The following is a 17,557-nucleotide window of genomic DNA, read 5'->3' as shown; positions in this document are numbered from 1 at the left end:
TCGTTTTCTCATGGATCAATACCTACTTCTAGGCCAAACCAAGCTGACATTTGTACTTTTTCATCTTTCTACCCCTCCTTTACCACCATTACCAGCTATACCAATAAGAAGAGAAGAGGTAGAGGACATTTTTGATGAGCAGATTGTGTCTACTCGTGTAAGGGGGATATCGCAAGTTCCTTGTCAAGTGTAGAGACAGGCCTAGTACTGATTGTACATGGATCACCGAGGACGAGCTTCAACGCCTTAATCCAGATTTGCTAGAGAAATATCGGAGTCTATTTTCACCAGAGGTGAGTTCTTCCCACCCGGGGATAATTAATGAGTACATCACAGCAGGATTTAGGACATATCAGAGGAGACGCCGACGTACACAGCAACATATCACCTAATTGTGGCTAGATGTCCTTTTTTAACTTGTGTGGGTGCGTATTTCTATTTAATTATGTGTAGATTGTTTTATTTTGTTGTATTTTATTTTTTTGTAGTGTCAAAGCTATAATGTACTAATTTTGTAAGGAAGGGATGAAAGCATCAGTGATTCTATGCAATTCTTGGAGTGAATCCAAAATGATGTGAAGTCAAGATGATCTTCTTCTATCACTTCTCCTCTGTTTCAAACCATCCTTGTTTGATCCCCCAAATCCATTGTTGTTTATTCCATTATATTTCTCCCAACCTCCATTTTCATTTCCTAAGAGCCCATTTGATCTTTCAACTACAAAACCCCAATAAATCATACTTGTGGCTAGAATAGGGCTGGTTTGTGGTTTGATGTGGATTCCCAAACCTGTCTTACATCACTAAGTTTGTCAAGATGTTAACTAGGAGTTTAAGAACATACAAAATGGGTATGGGCAAGTTCATTAGAAAGAACCATGGATCGTTTCCCATTTGATGTTTTCTTGAGTATTCAATGTAGGAGAGGTGTCAATCTAGTGTCTTTACTGCTTGACCATGTGGGTGAAGATAGGGGTAGTATTGGACTATTGGGTCGAGTTTGCGTGGCTTAAGTTAATGGTCTCAGCCCATGTAACTTGCCCAAAGAGTTCTGATTATTAAATGGGCAGTGTAAAGGACCTGCCGGAACCCTGCCTATTTAAAATTGGGTGGGTTTACGCAGACTGCCCGAAAAACAATAAAAAAATCTTAGCTTACTAATCATAAAGTCAAGCATGGGCAGAAGATCCAGTACAAAAATCTGTAGGCTTCTCTAGAACCAGTATGTACTTCAATCCAGCCCTTAAAATTTGAGTTAAAACCGGAAGAAGTCATGAACAATCAGCAAAACTTAATGCAATTAAATAAGGATGCACATTCACCCGATCTAATTGATAATGTTGAATACCCTCTACAGTACCAGATGGTTTATGAAAAAAGAGACCGGGGGAGGTAGAGAGAGGCCCTTTGTCTTTCATTTATGTTCCTGAATGTATCTGATAAGAGAAATAGAAGTATTTATGAAAAGTAAATTAGTATATACTGTTCTTGCAATTCTGATCCATGTCTTGTGGCATGCCTCTTGTACTTTGCTACTTTATTTTTTTATCAGTATTATGATAATGTTACATAACAGAAGGAATAGGATATAAAGGATTGTGTATATCCAAATGTAGAAGAATCCAAGAAAGAAGAGCCGAAGCCAATCAAAGTGCCTGACAAACATCCCCTAGTCAAATCAATGCACATGCAACAGTAGCTCAGAGAGATACAATATAGCCATCGTAATCTGAAATAATTCCAAAATCTAAGAACCAGTATCCTTGCCTGTCCTCTGCTTCGCGTGAACTAAATTTCTCAAAAATCTTCTTGTCTATGTCCTCTGAGGGGACCTTTTTTTTTTAGCCTAGATAGCTTGGCCACTTAACCTCTTTACTCGCTCATACTCAGTATTTCTTGCAATTGTTGGTTCCTCTTTCTGCTTCATGTTTCTACCTGTATTTTTACTTTCACCTACAAAAGCTCTTTATTTTCCGTAAAGCTTGTGAATTCATTGGAATACTATCTATCTGCACTCAAAACAGACAGCCCGATAAAATTTCTCCTTTCATTTTACCTGTCACCCTTGCTTTGTTTAATATTAAAGTCGTTTGATTTCTCGTGTCAACATTTCAGAGTCCGGTGATACTCATTCTGAAGAGGAAAAAGCCCTTCCAGAGAAGAATAAGAAAAGAAGGCTCAAAACACCATCCCAAGTTGAGGCTTTAGAGAGATTTTATAATGGTATTGGTGATCCTCTCTCTCTTACAAATATTTACAATTTATCTACTTTGTTAGTTGCTAAAATGCCGGCCTCATTATCAAGACTGATTTAGACAAAAAATTGTTATGTTTTCCAGAACATAAATATCCCTCAGAGTCAATGAAGTCAGAACTTGCAGAAGAACTAGGATTGTCAGAGAAACAGATCTCTGGATGGTTTTGCCACAGGAGGTTAAAGGATAAAAAGTTAAGAGAGGAAGTATGTGCCAATGGAAGACAAGATATTTCAAGTGGTGTTATACAGGAGCATGGCAGTGGACTTAGGCAGGATTCATGCAGCAGCACCAAGCAAGGTGACTATAGGCATTTTGATCCAAGGGAGGTGGAAAGTCGTAGCCTTTATGGCCAGGATTATCCAGTAACAGACATAACTTATGAGAATAGGGGTCAATATATGCATGCTGGACATTACGGTACAGTGGGCAACACATCTTCAGGAAGTAGCTCAGCTTCACAGGACATGTTACTTCCTCTTAGTGGGGATCGATATGATATGGAACCGTCAAGGTATCATTCTCGGAATAGTAACAACATGCCGATGGATCTGAGGGGTGTGCAGAACCCAGGATATATGAGCGCATCAGAATATTTGAACTTGCAGGATGAGGTTGAACATGCTCCTATCACGGCCGTTAAGAGACAATTGGGTAGGCAGTACCGGGAAGATGGTCCACCACTCAGTGTTGAATTTCAGCCTCTTCCTCCTGGTGCATTTGAATCACCATTTAAGGATCCACTCAATGGTAATAATTATATTTTATTTCTTGTAGTAAAACATTCTTTTGATGGAGTCACATGTCATAATATCTTAGGTAGGAGTATCAGATTTTGTTTAGCACATTTATTAGAAGTTGAATTTTGTTACCTTATTCATCTTTATTGTCGCTACTTAAATTGTAACTACTTAAATTGTCATTGATGTTATTACCGTCATGTCTTTTTCTGCTTTAATAGCCATCAAAAGTGTAATACCCCAAAATATTTATGTGAAATGTATGTGTGTGTAAGACATGTCAGTGATGGTGCATGTCAGAGGATGTGCTAAATGAGTAATTGAACCAGTATAATAGATTCAGCTTGCAATTGAGATATAGGATTGGCCAGCTTGGGAGAAGTATAATATGGCCAGTAGTGTTGTGTTGGATAGGTTGTTGGAAAATAGGAAAGTCCTATTGCTACTTGGTTTCTTGAAGGTTCAGACAGTGGAGAAGGATTCGGCCAAAAGATCCTAGCATACTATCAGTTACTTAAAGCTAGTCAATTGAAAAGAATATTTAATGCATTGTTGCTGGGAAACCTACTGCTTTTAGGTTTCTTAAAAGGAATCGGTTCTAGCTATATGTGACATTACTTGTATGAAAGGGAAACCAATTTTGGAATAACCCCTACAAGTCGGTTGTGGGGAGAAAAGAAAGAAGAGATAAGGAGAGGAGAGAGAGTTACATTATGTGTGTGTGACCTCTCCTTTTAAAATCAGTTTTGATAAAGGAGAGAAGAAATAGGAAAGAAAAGAGCAAATAAGAGAGGGGAGACAGAGTTGCATTGTGTGTGTGTGTGTGTGACCTCTTCTAAAATCAGTTTTGATGAGAGAATCTAGGAGAGAAAAAAAAAGGGGAGATAAAAGGAGAAAATAAAATCAGAGAGGAAGTAGGAGAAAAGCTAAGAAGTCACCACGTTTTGGGAGAAAGAGGAGGGGCTGGACTCTTTTATGTTGGACGTGGGAAAAAAAAAATAGAAGGAAAAAATAAAAGAAAGGGAGGTTCAGAGATTGGAAAGAGCTGTTTCTGAGATATAAGAAAGAGAGAAGGGAGACTCTCATGGTTTTTGGAGGGAGAGGGAGGATCGCCCATGCTAAAGAAATCAGAAAAAGAAGAAGATAGTTCTGCTGCTGCGTTTTCTTTCTCTGATTTCATCTAAGCTAATCGAGATACCAATTGGTTGCTGCTGCTGCGACTTTGTTCTGAGGTTCTTCTTGAAGAAGAAGTTCAGCAAGCTTACTCAAGTTGGAATTCTGAAAATTAGGTTTGTGCATTCAATGTTACATTCGGATTTTCCATATTGTCGTGGGATCGATTTCGAAAGTTGAAATCAGAATAAGTATTTTCCTGTTGGAAGGATCAATCAATGGAATCTGGTTTGAAAGTTCCTACAGTTCAGAATTTGATTTTTATGTGGAACTTAAATCGGTTTCAGCAAGATACATCAGCAAGCTATATTAGATCTTTATATTCTGATCCCGTGATTATATTTCTGCAATTCTGAGTTGGATTTTAATCTATTATTGTTTAGGTATTGATATTTTCTAATTTGGGATCAGACTGAGTGTTGATATTGCAAGGATAGGATTTTGGAATTTCCGATACAAGTTCATGGTTGAATGAACTGTGTACACTGTTGAGAACAAAAGCTGTACATCGTAATTGTGGTTTATGATATAGGTCTGAGATGAGGGATTTTGACTCTGGTTTTTTAGCAGAGACCATGTTTTTTAGCAGAGACCATGATGTAAGGTTGAAATAATTCCCTGTAAAATTTGGTTACCACAGGAGTTGGTTAAAGGAGTGAAACCCTAGAATTCCCGGAGTGGTGTAGTAGAACCTTTTGGCAGAATTTTTTCTGAATAGTATAGGAGGATTTTTAGAGGGGGAGCGTATTTTAATTATAAAGTAATATACTAGGAAATGTACTAAGGTTGGAGACATGTATGTGTATATTAGTATATACGTGGCTGAGGAGGTTGTACCCATGGTTCAAGAACTCGGTCAAAACTGATAGTTTCGACCGAGAAACCGAGACGAAACCAAGGTTGAAACCACTTGTTGCATGATTTAGATGTCTTTTGCATGGTTTTGACACTGTTTCGACCATATTTCGGTAATTTTTTATGCAGGGTATTTTTGGCCCAAGACTGGAAACCATGGGCAAGCCAAGAGAGCCCCAGCCCAGCCCCTGCATGGCCTCTATGCTGGCAAGGTTCACCCCCCTCCCCACGCGGGGTGGACTGAAACGAGACCCACATGGTCCTTAAAATTCTTTATTATAATAAATTGGATAGAGTCTTTTCCTTTTTCTTCTTTTGTCTTTTCATATTTGTAGGTGTCTTTAATGTAATCTCTTGAGTTCTCTACCTTTTATAGTCTAAGAGTTAAATCTTAGCATATATGTTTCTAGGAGTTTTTATCTATGTCATTTATTGTTTAGGAGTTTTAGAATTGTAGAAGTTCCAAGTCTTTATGTCATTTAATAGGGGAATTACAACTCCTAAGGGTCCTTTTTTATCTTCTCTTTAAATACCATGTAGCCCAGTAATGTAAGACATGAATTTGATTTGACATCTCGACCAAACTTGTGGGCGAGTTTTTTTCCAAGATGGGGAGCATTGTTGTAGATCACAGGTTCTAACACAGGTGTAGCTGCAGGAACAAGGTCCAAAAACCAGTCCAGAATTGCTGTGGGATTCAGCTTCTGGGAGACAGCCTGGTATAATGTTGGCCTGATTCTTGGTTGGTTGATGGAGCAATTCCCAGTGGTCCAGATTTCTAATTTGAGATGTGTATCATAAAGAATCAGCAAGAACCTGTCCAGGTTCATCCCCACTATTTTATCATCCAACATATTTTGTAGAAGATTATCTTCAGATTTGAATAGATTTTGAGCCAGCATATTTCCTTATTTGAAGAGATATTTTCAGAATCGACTTCTGCCAAAGATTAGCCATCGACAGCCTGTCTAAGAGAAAATATTCTTCAGATTTTAGTGGGCCCCATGGCCATTGTGTAGAGAACCTTTTGGAGGGTCATGACAGCATGCAATCACTCCTATAATTTAGGGAATTATGGTTTCTTGCGTAGGGGTTTATTAGTTAGTGGTGAGGAAGGACATTCATAGTCTAGGTCTTGTTCCAAGTATTACCTCGGATAGAGCCTATTGCAGGGCAAGGATCCATGTAGCAGACCCCATCTAGCTGAGATTCTCCTGACTTGCTGGGCTGTGCCTCTTTCCTCTTACTTTCATCTTTCATCCTTTTATTCTCAATCTTTCATTTGTCATTTTCCTTTTTTTTTCAGTTCTCATCTCATGCCCCATCCCTCTTTTCCCATCTTTTCATTCACCTTTTTTGTTTAGACCTCGGTTTACCTACTTTGTTTTGTTTGGATCCATGTAGCCAACCCCATTAAGTTGGGATAAGGTTGAGTTTGTTGTTGGGAGTCCTTATTTTTTCCAACTAATTGGTTTGGATTTATTTGTAATTAGTTGGAGAAAAGAATGAGCTTGGTTAAACCCATTAATGGCTGTGAGAGACAGGTACGGAGAGAGGCCGTGGGTGAGATGAGAGGCAGGTCTGGTGAGAGGCCACGGGTGAGAGACCCATCCCTATCCCCCTTCTTCTTCATTGTTTTATCGATTTCTTTGTTTTTATTTTCTATCGTGTGTTACATTCAACAACTGATACATATTGAAGCCCTGTTGATGCTGCTGAAATTGCTACTGGTTCTTTGAAGCCTGCTCTGTTACTAGTGCATCAAGTGCTGGCTAGAGAAACTGTGAACAAACCCTGAGGCCCTATTATCTGGAGTGCTACTGCTAATAACTTCATGATCCTGCTGTGTGGTTGGTGACTGGTTCTACATTAAAGTGCTCTGTTGTTTTCCTTTTTGGGGGAGGTGGGGGTGGGAAGTGACAATTTATTAATTAAAAAAAAAGTAAGTAGGCCTTCAAAGAAAGGCAAAAGCTGTAAAAGTGTACAGCAACAACAGCGAAAGACCACCTCTGCAATGCACTCACTAAAGATTTATGTATGGTTTATCTGTTCCATAGTTTCTGTTATATGTTTACTTGTTTTCAAGTGCAATTTTTCACTGAGCATGGTGTCTGTGCTTTATTGATCCATGAACCATTATTGTTGCTTCTATGTTTTCTCTTATGATTTTTATGTTCAAGTTGGTGAAGGAACTGTAACTATTTTTCCTTCCTCCCCCCCCCCCCCCCCAATTTTTCTTGACCCAGAGGTAGTGGTGTTCTTTCTTGTAACCCAAATATGACATCCTGATATAAAATCTTATATTTCTCTAATTCATACTCTTTACAGATCCATATTATGTTGGTGATCCCATCCAGCAGGATTCTCACAGCATCCCAAGAACCTCTAATGCACATGGAACTGACATAGTAAGTGCATCTTCTAGTAAGGTTCTTCTTCTATCTTGGTTGAATGTATATGAAATGAACTTTCTTTGTGTGATTTGGTAAACATTTCTTATTTTATGAAAGAAATACATACTTAAAAATTGAAATGCTTTCTTGCTCGGCAGAAATAAATTTCTTTATATTGAACATTAGTCTTGTGTTTGGGAGAAGGATTGGTTTTGCATCAGTGGATGCTCCTCATGTTCAATTAATATTTGTTCTTTTCTCCCCCTCCCTCTAATTTTTGACAGATTTCAATCATACCATTCTTGAAGAATGTGTATACTTATTGTCTTCTGTGAAGGTGGCAGAAGCATGGACTTTTTGGTTGTTCAATATGTTTAGGTGCTCCTTCCGAAGCATAATATGGTACATTTTATGAACTGAAGTACAGGGGCAAAGTTGAATCATGGTTCACAAATGCGTTTTATTGAAGCTGAAATGCTTCTCACTTAGATGACCCATTCTTCTTATATTACTGCTTCTCTATCAAACCTCAGATTTGTGGTATGCATTTCCAAAGAACTATTGGACTTGTTCTCATAGGTCAGCCTTAGTGCAATTCAAATTTTTTTCTTTTTTCTTTTTGATTGGGAATTTTCTTAACCCCAGCTTCATATGAGATCTTTAAATGTCCAAAAACCATGTCACATGATGGAACAATTCCATTGTCAATTCAGTTACCCATGTGTACTTGCATCAGTGAATTAGTGTAATATTTTTTTAGCGATGAGTTAGCCTGAAGTCAGCATTAGCCAAAGTTGTTCTCGGATTCCTTCATTTCCTGCTTGGATTTTTTTTTTTCATTTTTTTTCTTGCTTGAATAGCCTGTTTAAAATATCCTTTCTTTTCAATGCTGGATTTTGGGAGGCTTGCTTAGACTTTTATGGAAAAATTAAATAGTTCATATTACCCTTGCACATTATGGAGGCAAATTATGTATTCTTATTATCTGCTGGATTGCATGATATTTAATAAGTTGTCTTATCAACCATTTGTCTATCAGTGTCTTATTTTCTAAATGGACTGTCTGAATGATACCTTTATAGGTGTATTTAGACCTTTAACCTTCTTTTGATTACCCCTTGTCTTATTCCCACAATTTCTTTAAGTTGAGGGTATAAAAGATTTTTCAAAATAATTTAATAATGTCATTGTCTCACACATTTTTCAAGGACACATGTGAAATGACAATTTTACCCTCTCTAAAAGAAGTTTGTTCTACTAAGAGGGGAAAAAAAAAAAAAGATTTCAATTTATTTGACACCTTAAGGGGTGTCAATAAGAAAATCTCTTTTCTAAAACTTTCTTTTTTTCTCAGATGGCAAGTGTTATATATCTGACTTCTCAACTCTTCTCAAATCCTCCAGAGATATGACAGATACAATTCCAACAGGCATGCTCAAGGGCCATCTCCAGAAGGATCCCAACTTAGAAGAACCATGTGGGAGTCTGATCCCCGGGATGAGTTCCCCAGCTTCCGACAGAAACAGAAGTCATCCGTTACCAATTACTGTAATCATGCCCCTGACTGGAATTCTGCCTTGGATGTTGATGAAGATTCTGCTGGGGAAACCTCTGGTTTTAACAGCAGGAGGAACCATGGGACTAGGTCTAAGCATGGTGTTGAAGGAATGAGATCAGATTTTGCCACAGACCAACGTTTTCGCCTTTACAGTGGAAAAGGCATCACAAGTGAATCATCGTATCCTCAGTTGCATAACTATGATAATACCGGCCCTAATGTGTTTCAAAGAAGGGAATACTTCGAGTCTAAGCCTTCCAATTTGGAACTGCTACGCCATGAGTCTCTTGATAATGAGGACAGAAGAAACTCTAGGATGGTTAAGTGTCCGGTACTACTTTACCCTTTCTTCTATTAGTTACAGCAGCTTCATGACAAGAATGTTTGGTTTCTTATGGGGTCTTTTCTCTTCTGTTTAAATGCAGGATGAAAGGACCTATGTAGATAGGAGGATGGGTAATGAATATGGTAACCAGGTTCAATTAAAGTTGCCACTGAAAAATGAAATGAGAGTATGTATTGCTTATGATCTGAATTCTGGGGTTCAGAACCTATTTCATCAATTTTTCATTTTGTTTTACTTCTGATCGCTATTTTCTTTTATATATGAAGATGGCTAGGAGAATCAGAGGGGATGAATTCTTGCCTCGGGAAAATGTTTCGAAAACGCCATCTCCACAGGCATTGCTGCCATGGACAAACCTGATGAAAGGGTTAGTGTCATGACCAAGGAACTCAGTGGCTTTATAAGTTCATCATATATTCTATATACTTTGATATTATTTCTTTTCCATGGATTGGTGGAATAAATCCAAGCTTAACTATATACTTCCTATACCTATAGTTTTAGATTTAGTGCGACCTTGTAATCGCGGGTTCGAGTCAGGAAACAGCCTCTCTGTGCAACGGGCGCAAGGCTGCATACATTATGACCCTCCCTAGATCCCGCAGTGGCAGGTGGCTCATCCACTGGGTACACCATTTTAGTTGTATATTGGTGAAATTTATTAAAATGGAGAAAGATATATGTGACATTTTTGCTACATGATTGGGTTTAGAAGCCTTTCCTAAACATTTGCCACATGGAAGTTATATGGGGCCCATATTTTGTGGACAGGTAGACTTCCAGTTCCCCTGCTCACATATCAAGTTTCAGTCCAAACGGAGCTTGCCAAGTGGCAAAATAGAGCTTTGAAAAATCCAGGACGATGAGAGTGTATAAGGGGGTGATCATAGTACTGTAGGCATGCAACATACATGGTGATACATTGACATATGGGAGGATATTTTTTGGGTTTGAGTATGAAATTTGTCATGTGGCTAGTCCAGACTCCAGACCACCTCCTCTCTATCCAACGGTCAGAATTTCCATATCATCTGTTGTTGGCTTGAAATGGTGGACCATTTAGGAAGCCTTCCTATAGAGGACTGTGCAAAACAGTTAGTATACAAGATAATACCATAGCACAGAAAAACAATCTCCTACAAAATAAACATACGAAGATACATTTTCCAATTGCACCTACTGATTCTGAGCTACTTCAAATAGGATTTTGGTGCAATCAAATTTAAACCCTGGTGAACAATTCAATAGTATGTCGGATGCATAACATAGAAGTAACCTGATACCTCCATAATGAGTGGCCCAATGTTGCATAGCTGATTATAGTTCTTTTACTTGAGCTGTGTCTGTTTCAATCTGAAACATGAGAACCTTAACAAGTGGGAGTAACTATACATCTAAAATCTGCTTGATCTGTTCTTGAACTTCTAAAAATTTCTGGTTTGAGATTTAATAATAAATAGGCAGTATTGATTCTCTCTTTTAGTATGGTGCTTGATGCTTGAAAAGAAAAATGGTACGTAATTTGGTAACAGAACTTTCAGAACTAGTTATCTCTTATCATGCTGTTACAGATCTCTGGCCTCATACTACTGTTAATTATTTCTTTGGATCTAATATCTCTGAAAGATATATTGCTTATGGATTCTCTTTCTCTAATTCTGAGATTGGATGCTTTGAATCTTCCAGGTCTGCTGTGGAGACCCCAACCAGTTTCAGTGAAGACGAAACTGAGGGAACTAGTTCTTCCACCGGTTAGGAACATTCAACATGGGTGCTGGGAGTGATTACAAACCTTGAGGGTTTTTCAAGACTAGAACCAAAGGGAGAACATGATTGGTGGGAAAAAGAAAGGTAATTTATGGGATTGTGTCTTGATGCAGTGGAAAACCATATGATGTAGCCAACCCATGATTTGGGTGCTTTTACATGTCATTTTGAAGTAAAGAGAGTAACATTAGAATTGGTAGCAGCCAGCCAATTAAATGTGCCTCTCTATGCCTCCTAGTCTCAATGGCTTGTCATTTCAATCCATCTCTTCCCTTCTTTTTTGTCCACCACTCCCTCTGAGTAACAGAAGCATAGCAACTTTTGGTACTTCTGACTACCAAAAGCACTTCTCAATTAGTAGTTTTCTCTCTTTCTTTTGATTGTAACAGAGAAGCATAGCAACTTTTGTCTTTTGATTACCCATCCACCCCCTATATGTTGTAAGGGCAAATGTTAGCCATGGGGACGACTAGGTGATGTAATTATAATTAAGGAAAATCTATTATTTAACCATAACTAGTCATGCCCAATCTCTGTATTGTGTCTTATTTGTCCACTTGGGGATTAAATTTAGTCCCATGGTTCACAGTGGAAACTATAATTGTCACCATCATCAGACAGGTCTTGGCATTGGCCTGCACGTGGACCTGGTTCTGGTCCTGGTCCTGGGTTTCTCATATTAGGTATGGCCAGCCTGGGCCAGTGAAAGCTTTCCAAGGCAATTTAGGGTCGTCCGGAGCCAGGTCTTCATCAGATGGTACTGGAATCTTTTCGAACAAAATACTAGCCTGGTGTTCATCATAAGGAATAAGGAGAATGGACTTACACATCAATGGCATGCTTGGAAATTGTTTTTGATTCATTTTTTTCTTAGTTCTGTTTTACTTTGCTGTTTGTGTGGGCTGTTCCTACTCTGTTTGGTTGGAAGGGAGGGTAAAGGAATTGAAAATCAGTTGTAAAATGCAAAGGAAGAAGTTTTACGAGTTAGTAACTACTTGTTTGGCTTTACCTATTTAATAGGCTAATATGAAATGGAAGATAGAAAGTTGAATCCTCTAAGCTAGATGCCCTTGCTTCGTTCGTAAAACATACTCTCTCTCTCTCTCTCTTTCTCCCTATTATTTTTATGTTGTGTATTTTCTCTTTTACTTATCTGAGGACGTAACAAATGGTATCAAAGATAAATAAATCAGATGGAAAGCAAAAATAAATCATGCTCTGGGGTAGGGGTGTCAATACCCAACCCGAACCGATGAAACCAGCCCGGACCACACCGGACCGAACTCTTAATGGTTCAGTTTGGTTTGTGGATCCAGAAAGGCAAACGGTTTGGTTTGGTTTGGGCTAGCCCGACGGTGCACCGGTAGCCCGAACCGTTAGGCCCGAACCCAAATCGAACCGACCTAACCCGATAAATGAGTAAATCAGTAAATGCCTAATGCCCCATTGCCCCCTAAATGTGTTGTGATAGTTTGTCACTTTATCTCATATCCTTTGTTAGTGATTACCCAACCAATTGTATCCATAGGCCATAGGACATAGGATACAAAGATGCATTGTATTTGAAATATTTTATGTACTTAAAAGAAAAAGAGAAGAAAAATTAGCACTAACCAGACCTTACTAGTTATATAAAATCGGTACCAAACCGATATCAACCCGTTATCATAAACCGAAACCGACACGAAACCAAACCGCATCGAAACCGAAACCGCACCGAAATCGAATATTTCTTAATGGTTTGGTTTCGGTTTCTTTAAAAGTCACACCGAAACCGAAAAGCCCGAACTGAAACCGGCCCGAACCGGCCCGTTGACACCCCTACTCTGGGGCAAACCGTACCGAAGCAAAAAAACGACCGTGTTGTCCAATAGTGACATCAGTGCCCATGAAACACACATCAAGACCTTTCTTGATAAGAGCAGGTACAAATATCAAGTTTTGACGTATATTAGGAGCAGAAAGAACATCCTTCAGACAGAAATTGTTCTTCTCGAGGTCATACACGTAATCTGCAACTCGTACTTTACTATACGAGTTATTCCCCATGTAGATTTTATGATCACCAACTACTAGAGACTTCAATTCTTGATGTCTTGAAGTGGTCTTAACAATGTAGCGTGTCGCACCTGAATCAATCCACCACCCCTCATATTGATCTCTAGACAGATTGTACTCAACGGTGCTAATAAACTCGTTACGTTGATGGTTTTCAGGTGGTGCAGGGTTTCCATGAGCATTCTTCTTTTTCTGAGGATTAGAACAGGTAGTCCTTAAGTGACCAAACTTTCGTAAGCACCTTTTGATAATTCTTGGGCTTCAATTTACCTTCCTCTTGAACCTATCTGGGTTGGTGTTGAGGTAGAGCTGGCTAGTATTGGAATGAAATCGATGCTGATGTGTAAGTGATTCCACTTGCCCAGATGTTGACTGAGGTGGGCTAGGCTGGGTTGGGTTGTGTGCAATTCACTCATGGATTTTGTCACCATGCATTCTTGATAGTACTACAACTACTGAGGAAGCTTGTCTAAAGTGAGATTCTTCCCCTGGAATCTCAATGTCGTCCATGTCATTGCCCAAGAAAGGTGCAAACTGTTGATGCTGGTGGAGACTTGTCTCCACCATCGATCCTGCATCTGCTAAGTCCCTGGTCAAAACCAACATCTTGTTGACATGGGCTACCACATTTTCACCTTCAGACATCCTACAACTGTTGTATCTATGGGATCAACAGTTGTATGTGGGTTTCAGATTTTACGTGGTATTTAGCCTTCACAGCTTCAAGGACCTCCTTTGTGGTTTTGTAATTGTTAAACGCCTTCATGAGATGGTCATCCATCTTTATAAGAACCATACTATGGGGTCTTTTATCATCATTAGTCCATTTTTCAGCTGTCTTTATTTGAACAACTGTTAAGTCTTCTCTAATTACAGGTTTTGATTCTACAACGTGGTCTAATTTTTCACATTTTAATGTATGTTATTTCCAAGTTTCATATCTCATAGTTTAGCCCATTCAACTTCTCTAAGTTATATGTCTCATGTTCAATAAATTTACTAGTCATAATGATGAAATTTTGTCCCCAAAAAAATGAATTTAATTTACTCTGTCAATAAAGTTCATACACACAAATTCAAAAATGAATCCAACACTTCGCGTTGAATTCTGATTTAATATGACCTCAAACAAGTCAGAAGAATAATTTAGGACTCTTATAGTGTGAGTGTCAATCGATTTGATTTCTTTTTCGATTTGGGTTTAGTTCAAATATTCAAGCAGCAGAAGATACATATTGAAGGGGAAAAAAAATATGAATGCTGATATTTAATAGAAGCAACAAAAAAAAAAACTATATACTTGGTTACAACATGTAATAGGTAAGATTAATCGACAACAAGGTGGGTTATGATACTAGTCTAAGAGTATACTAAAATATATCATTGTTGTAAAATCAAATAAAAAGTATTATATAGTGATAAGTGACCTCATGTAATGAGCATATAAAACTGTCAGATTGTTCATGAGACGAAGTATGTAGACATAAAATAATAAATTAGATTACTATATATATAAACAGTTTATCCTATATGATCAGATTGTTCATGTAGACATAAAATAATAAATCAGAATATTCTATATAAACAGATTATCCTATATGACCAGATTGTTCTACTGGGAGAAGCATTTATACATAAAATAATAAATCAAATTACTTTATATAAATTCAGAATACTTTATATAAACAGACCTATATGATCTGATTGTTCTACTTATAAGTGGATTAATCCACATTAAAAGAACTTACCTGAGACGAAGCACAACAAGAAAAACATAAAAGTTGTAACGGCAGCGGCAAAAATAACACTCAAATGTAGTCCCAGATTGGATAACAATTGATGATGATGATGGAGCATTTGCCTTCCTTCTTAGAAACAGAACCCAACATATCTCGACAATATCCATCTCCAAAAAAAGGAAGGCTGCGAAACACAATTGGTCAATGAAAAACAGGTGACTAGCAACATATTGAAGCTTTCACTTTCAAAAAAGTTTTGAATCAATTGATAAAAAATAAAAAAAAATGCAATTCCAGAAGATGTTTGTATTTGAGTTAAACCTATAGACTTGCAGAAATAGAAATGGGAGTGAGTAAGATGAGGGAAATCCTTAGCACCGGCTAGTGACTAAAAAAAAAATAATAATTTGTGAGTGATGGGACTACTAAAACAAATGGATAAACACTCATCATTCCTATCGTTTCTACCAGTAGAGAAGCTTGCTGGAATCTCTCATCTCAAAATTTTCCTCATTCTGATAAACCAGTCTAGCATTGACAAATATTCAAAGAAAAAATATCTCTCTCTTGATTAGGAGCTCATGTTGAGATTGCTTCTTTCTTGTAAATAGATAATGATACTCATCCCACTCCAATACTTTATTATGATAGGAGTCTTATTAGAATAGTTGGAGAGAGCAACGATTCTATTCCACAATCACAGACTCACCCACCTAATTTCTTTCCATGCAGTTAAGTTTTGTTTGACCTGTTCTTTCAGGATAATGATGAGGCAACGTGGTCACATCACTAACAAGGCTGAATCACATTTTTCTCCCTCCCCCTTTTAAGGGTCTTTGGGTTTGTAGTATAATATAAAAGCCTGCAGAATGGACATATGAAAGTTCGTATATATATCACTCATTATGAGAATAGACACACAAGGATGCCTATGTTGTAGCGTAGTGGTCGGCTACTAGACCGGTTGAGTCTAGCGTAAGTCGAGGTTTGGTTTGTATTTGAACCTCTTACACCTACCATATATATATATAGGGCTAGTGAGAACGCATGCAAAAGCATCTTGGGGGTAGGATTTTCACCTTTCATAGAAAAGAAACAGTCATTTTGCTATTTGTCATTGAGAGTTTTCAAACCTTCGGTCCAACTAGTCTAATTGTTCATGCTAAGGGCAAAACCAACCAATACATGCCGATACAGACGATCAGTATCAGTATCAACTAAGACCAATACTTATATTTAAAACCATGCAACTAAGGGTCTTGTCTTAATTTCCATAAACGGGGCATACTTTAGTGATTTTTGGTAACAATTTTGGCAAACAGGACCTTGTTAGGACACACACACTTCCAAAGGAAGATTATAAAAAAAAAAAGGGTACACTGGGGACGTACGATGCGCCCAGACACATGGGGGTGGATGCATTGATCACCCCGCTCCCTGACTGAAATGACTGCCTCATCCTACCCCATGTGTCTAGGTGCAGCCTATGTCCCCGTGCACTCCTTGACAGAGAACATCGCCCCTAAAAAATGCAGTTTTGTTTCCAAAGCTCTCTATGGGAGGACAGATACCAACGCAGCTAGTTGGTGGTTAGTGTAGTTAAGCCTAACCCACCAAGAGGTCTCAGATTCGAGACTCCCTTGTATCCCCCTTGTCCTTCCCCCTCGATCCCACTTTGTACTACCAAAAAAGCTTTCTTTATGGGATATTCAGATGGTTTGAGCACCATTCTCGAAATTGGACTTTGATCAATTAACCATAAGGTTACTTAGATGTCAATTCAACCTCACTTTAGATAGTAGAGTACAAATTAAGTACCAAGTTTTCTCACATCCACAGTCAAGGGACAAAGATTAATGGGGTCGGGTTTGTATCGACTTCGTACCATGTTGGGCCCAGAACATTTATGATCTGGTGCAAAAAAACTTCCTATGAATTGAAGAGGAAAGCCAAGAAATTGATATTCAATAGGTGTAGTTTTCAAGAAAATAAAGCTTCCAAGAAAGTGGAGTCTTCCAAAGGTGGAAGAGAGAACATCTACCAACGAGAGTAGTGATGATCCTAGTGAATCCAAGATGTGAGGATCCATGTGAGAGTCCAAAGGCTACAATGCGTGTACAAGGACTGAGTGAGGATTCAAATATTAAAATCCAATGTTGAAAAAATGGGAGGAGAGAGAAGGGTGTACCAAGGAGCTTAGGTTTTGGTATCAAATCTTGAGGGTTGTACTATTTCTCTTCTTGATTCTTCGCCAAAAATTATATCTCACTCTGTAGATGTAGGCGATGTTGAATCACATAAATCTTTTGTTTCTTGTATATGTGTTTGTTTTATTTTATTGTGCTTATTGTTCATGGATATTTGTTTTTATGTGGCAAACAGGATTCTGTAGGCATATATAGTTTTATATGTCGCATACACAGAGAAGCTTGCTTGATGATTCCATCCATTTTCTTGGGCTTACCTTCTTATAGTTTCTTGATGATTTGAAAAAGATACTAATAGACTCATAAGTTTTTTATTTACATACAAACATAAGTTAGTAATTACCAAAAATATTCTATATAATGTAATGTCCCAACACTATTGTTCGATATGACTACTCTCAATTTGATGAAGTTGTTGCTCTTGTATGGATGAATGAGACATGACAGAAAAGTAGTAGTGTTCGTC

General features: G+C 38.1%; 1 protein-coding gene across 1 annotated transcript in view; it reads left to right on the top strand.

The window, feature by feature from the left end:
- LOC122643101 (homeobox-DDT domain protein RLT1-like) overlaps positions 1-11,224 on the top strand; it is a 30,036-nt gene extending 18,812 nt beyond the window's left edge. Inside the window, exons 2-8 of the mRNA XM_043836733.1 lie at positions 2,116-2,223; positions 2,340-3,005; positions 7,352-7,431; positions 8,820-9,305; positions 9,400-9,486; positions 9,587-9,687; positions 11,007-11,224. Coding sequence (XP_043692668.1) covers positions 2,116-2,223; positions 2,340-3,005; positions 7,352-7,431; positions 8,820-9,305; positions 9,400-9,486; positions 9,587-9,687; positions 11,007-11,076 — 1,598 coding nt within the window. The 3' untranslated portion in view covers positions 11,077-11,224. The remainder of the gene's footprint in view (positions 1-2,115; positions 2,224-2,339; positions 3,006-7,351; positions 7,432-8,819; positions 9,306-9,399; positions 9,487-9,586; positions 9,688-11,006) is intronic.
- The last annotated feature ends 6,333 nt before the right edge of the window (positions 11,225-17,557 follow it).

This window comes from Telopea speciosissima, chromosome 10 (assembly GCF_018873765.1).
Source record: "Telopea speciosissima isolate NSW1024214 ecotype Mountain lineage chromosome 10, Tspe_v1, whole genome shotgun sequence".
Taxonomy (NCBI): Eukaryota; Viridiplantae; Streptophyta; class Magnoliopsida; order Proteales; family Proteaceae; genus Telopea; species Telopea speciosissima.
This window is presented reverse-complemented; position numbering and strand designations above follow the sequence as displayed.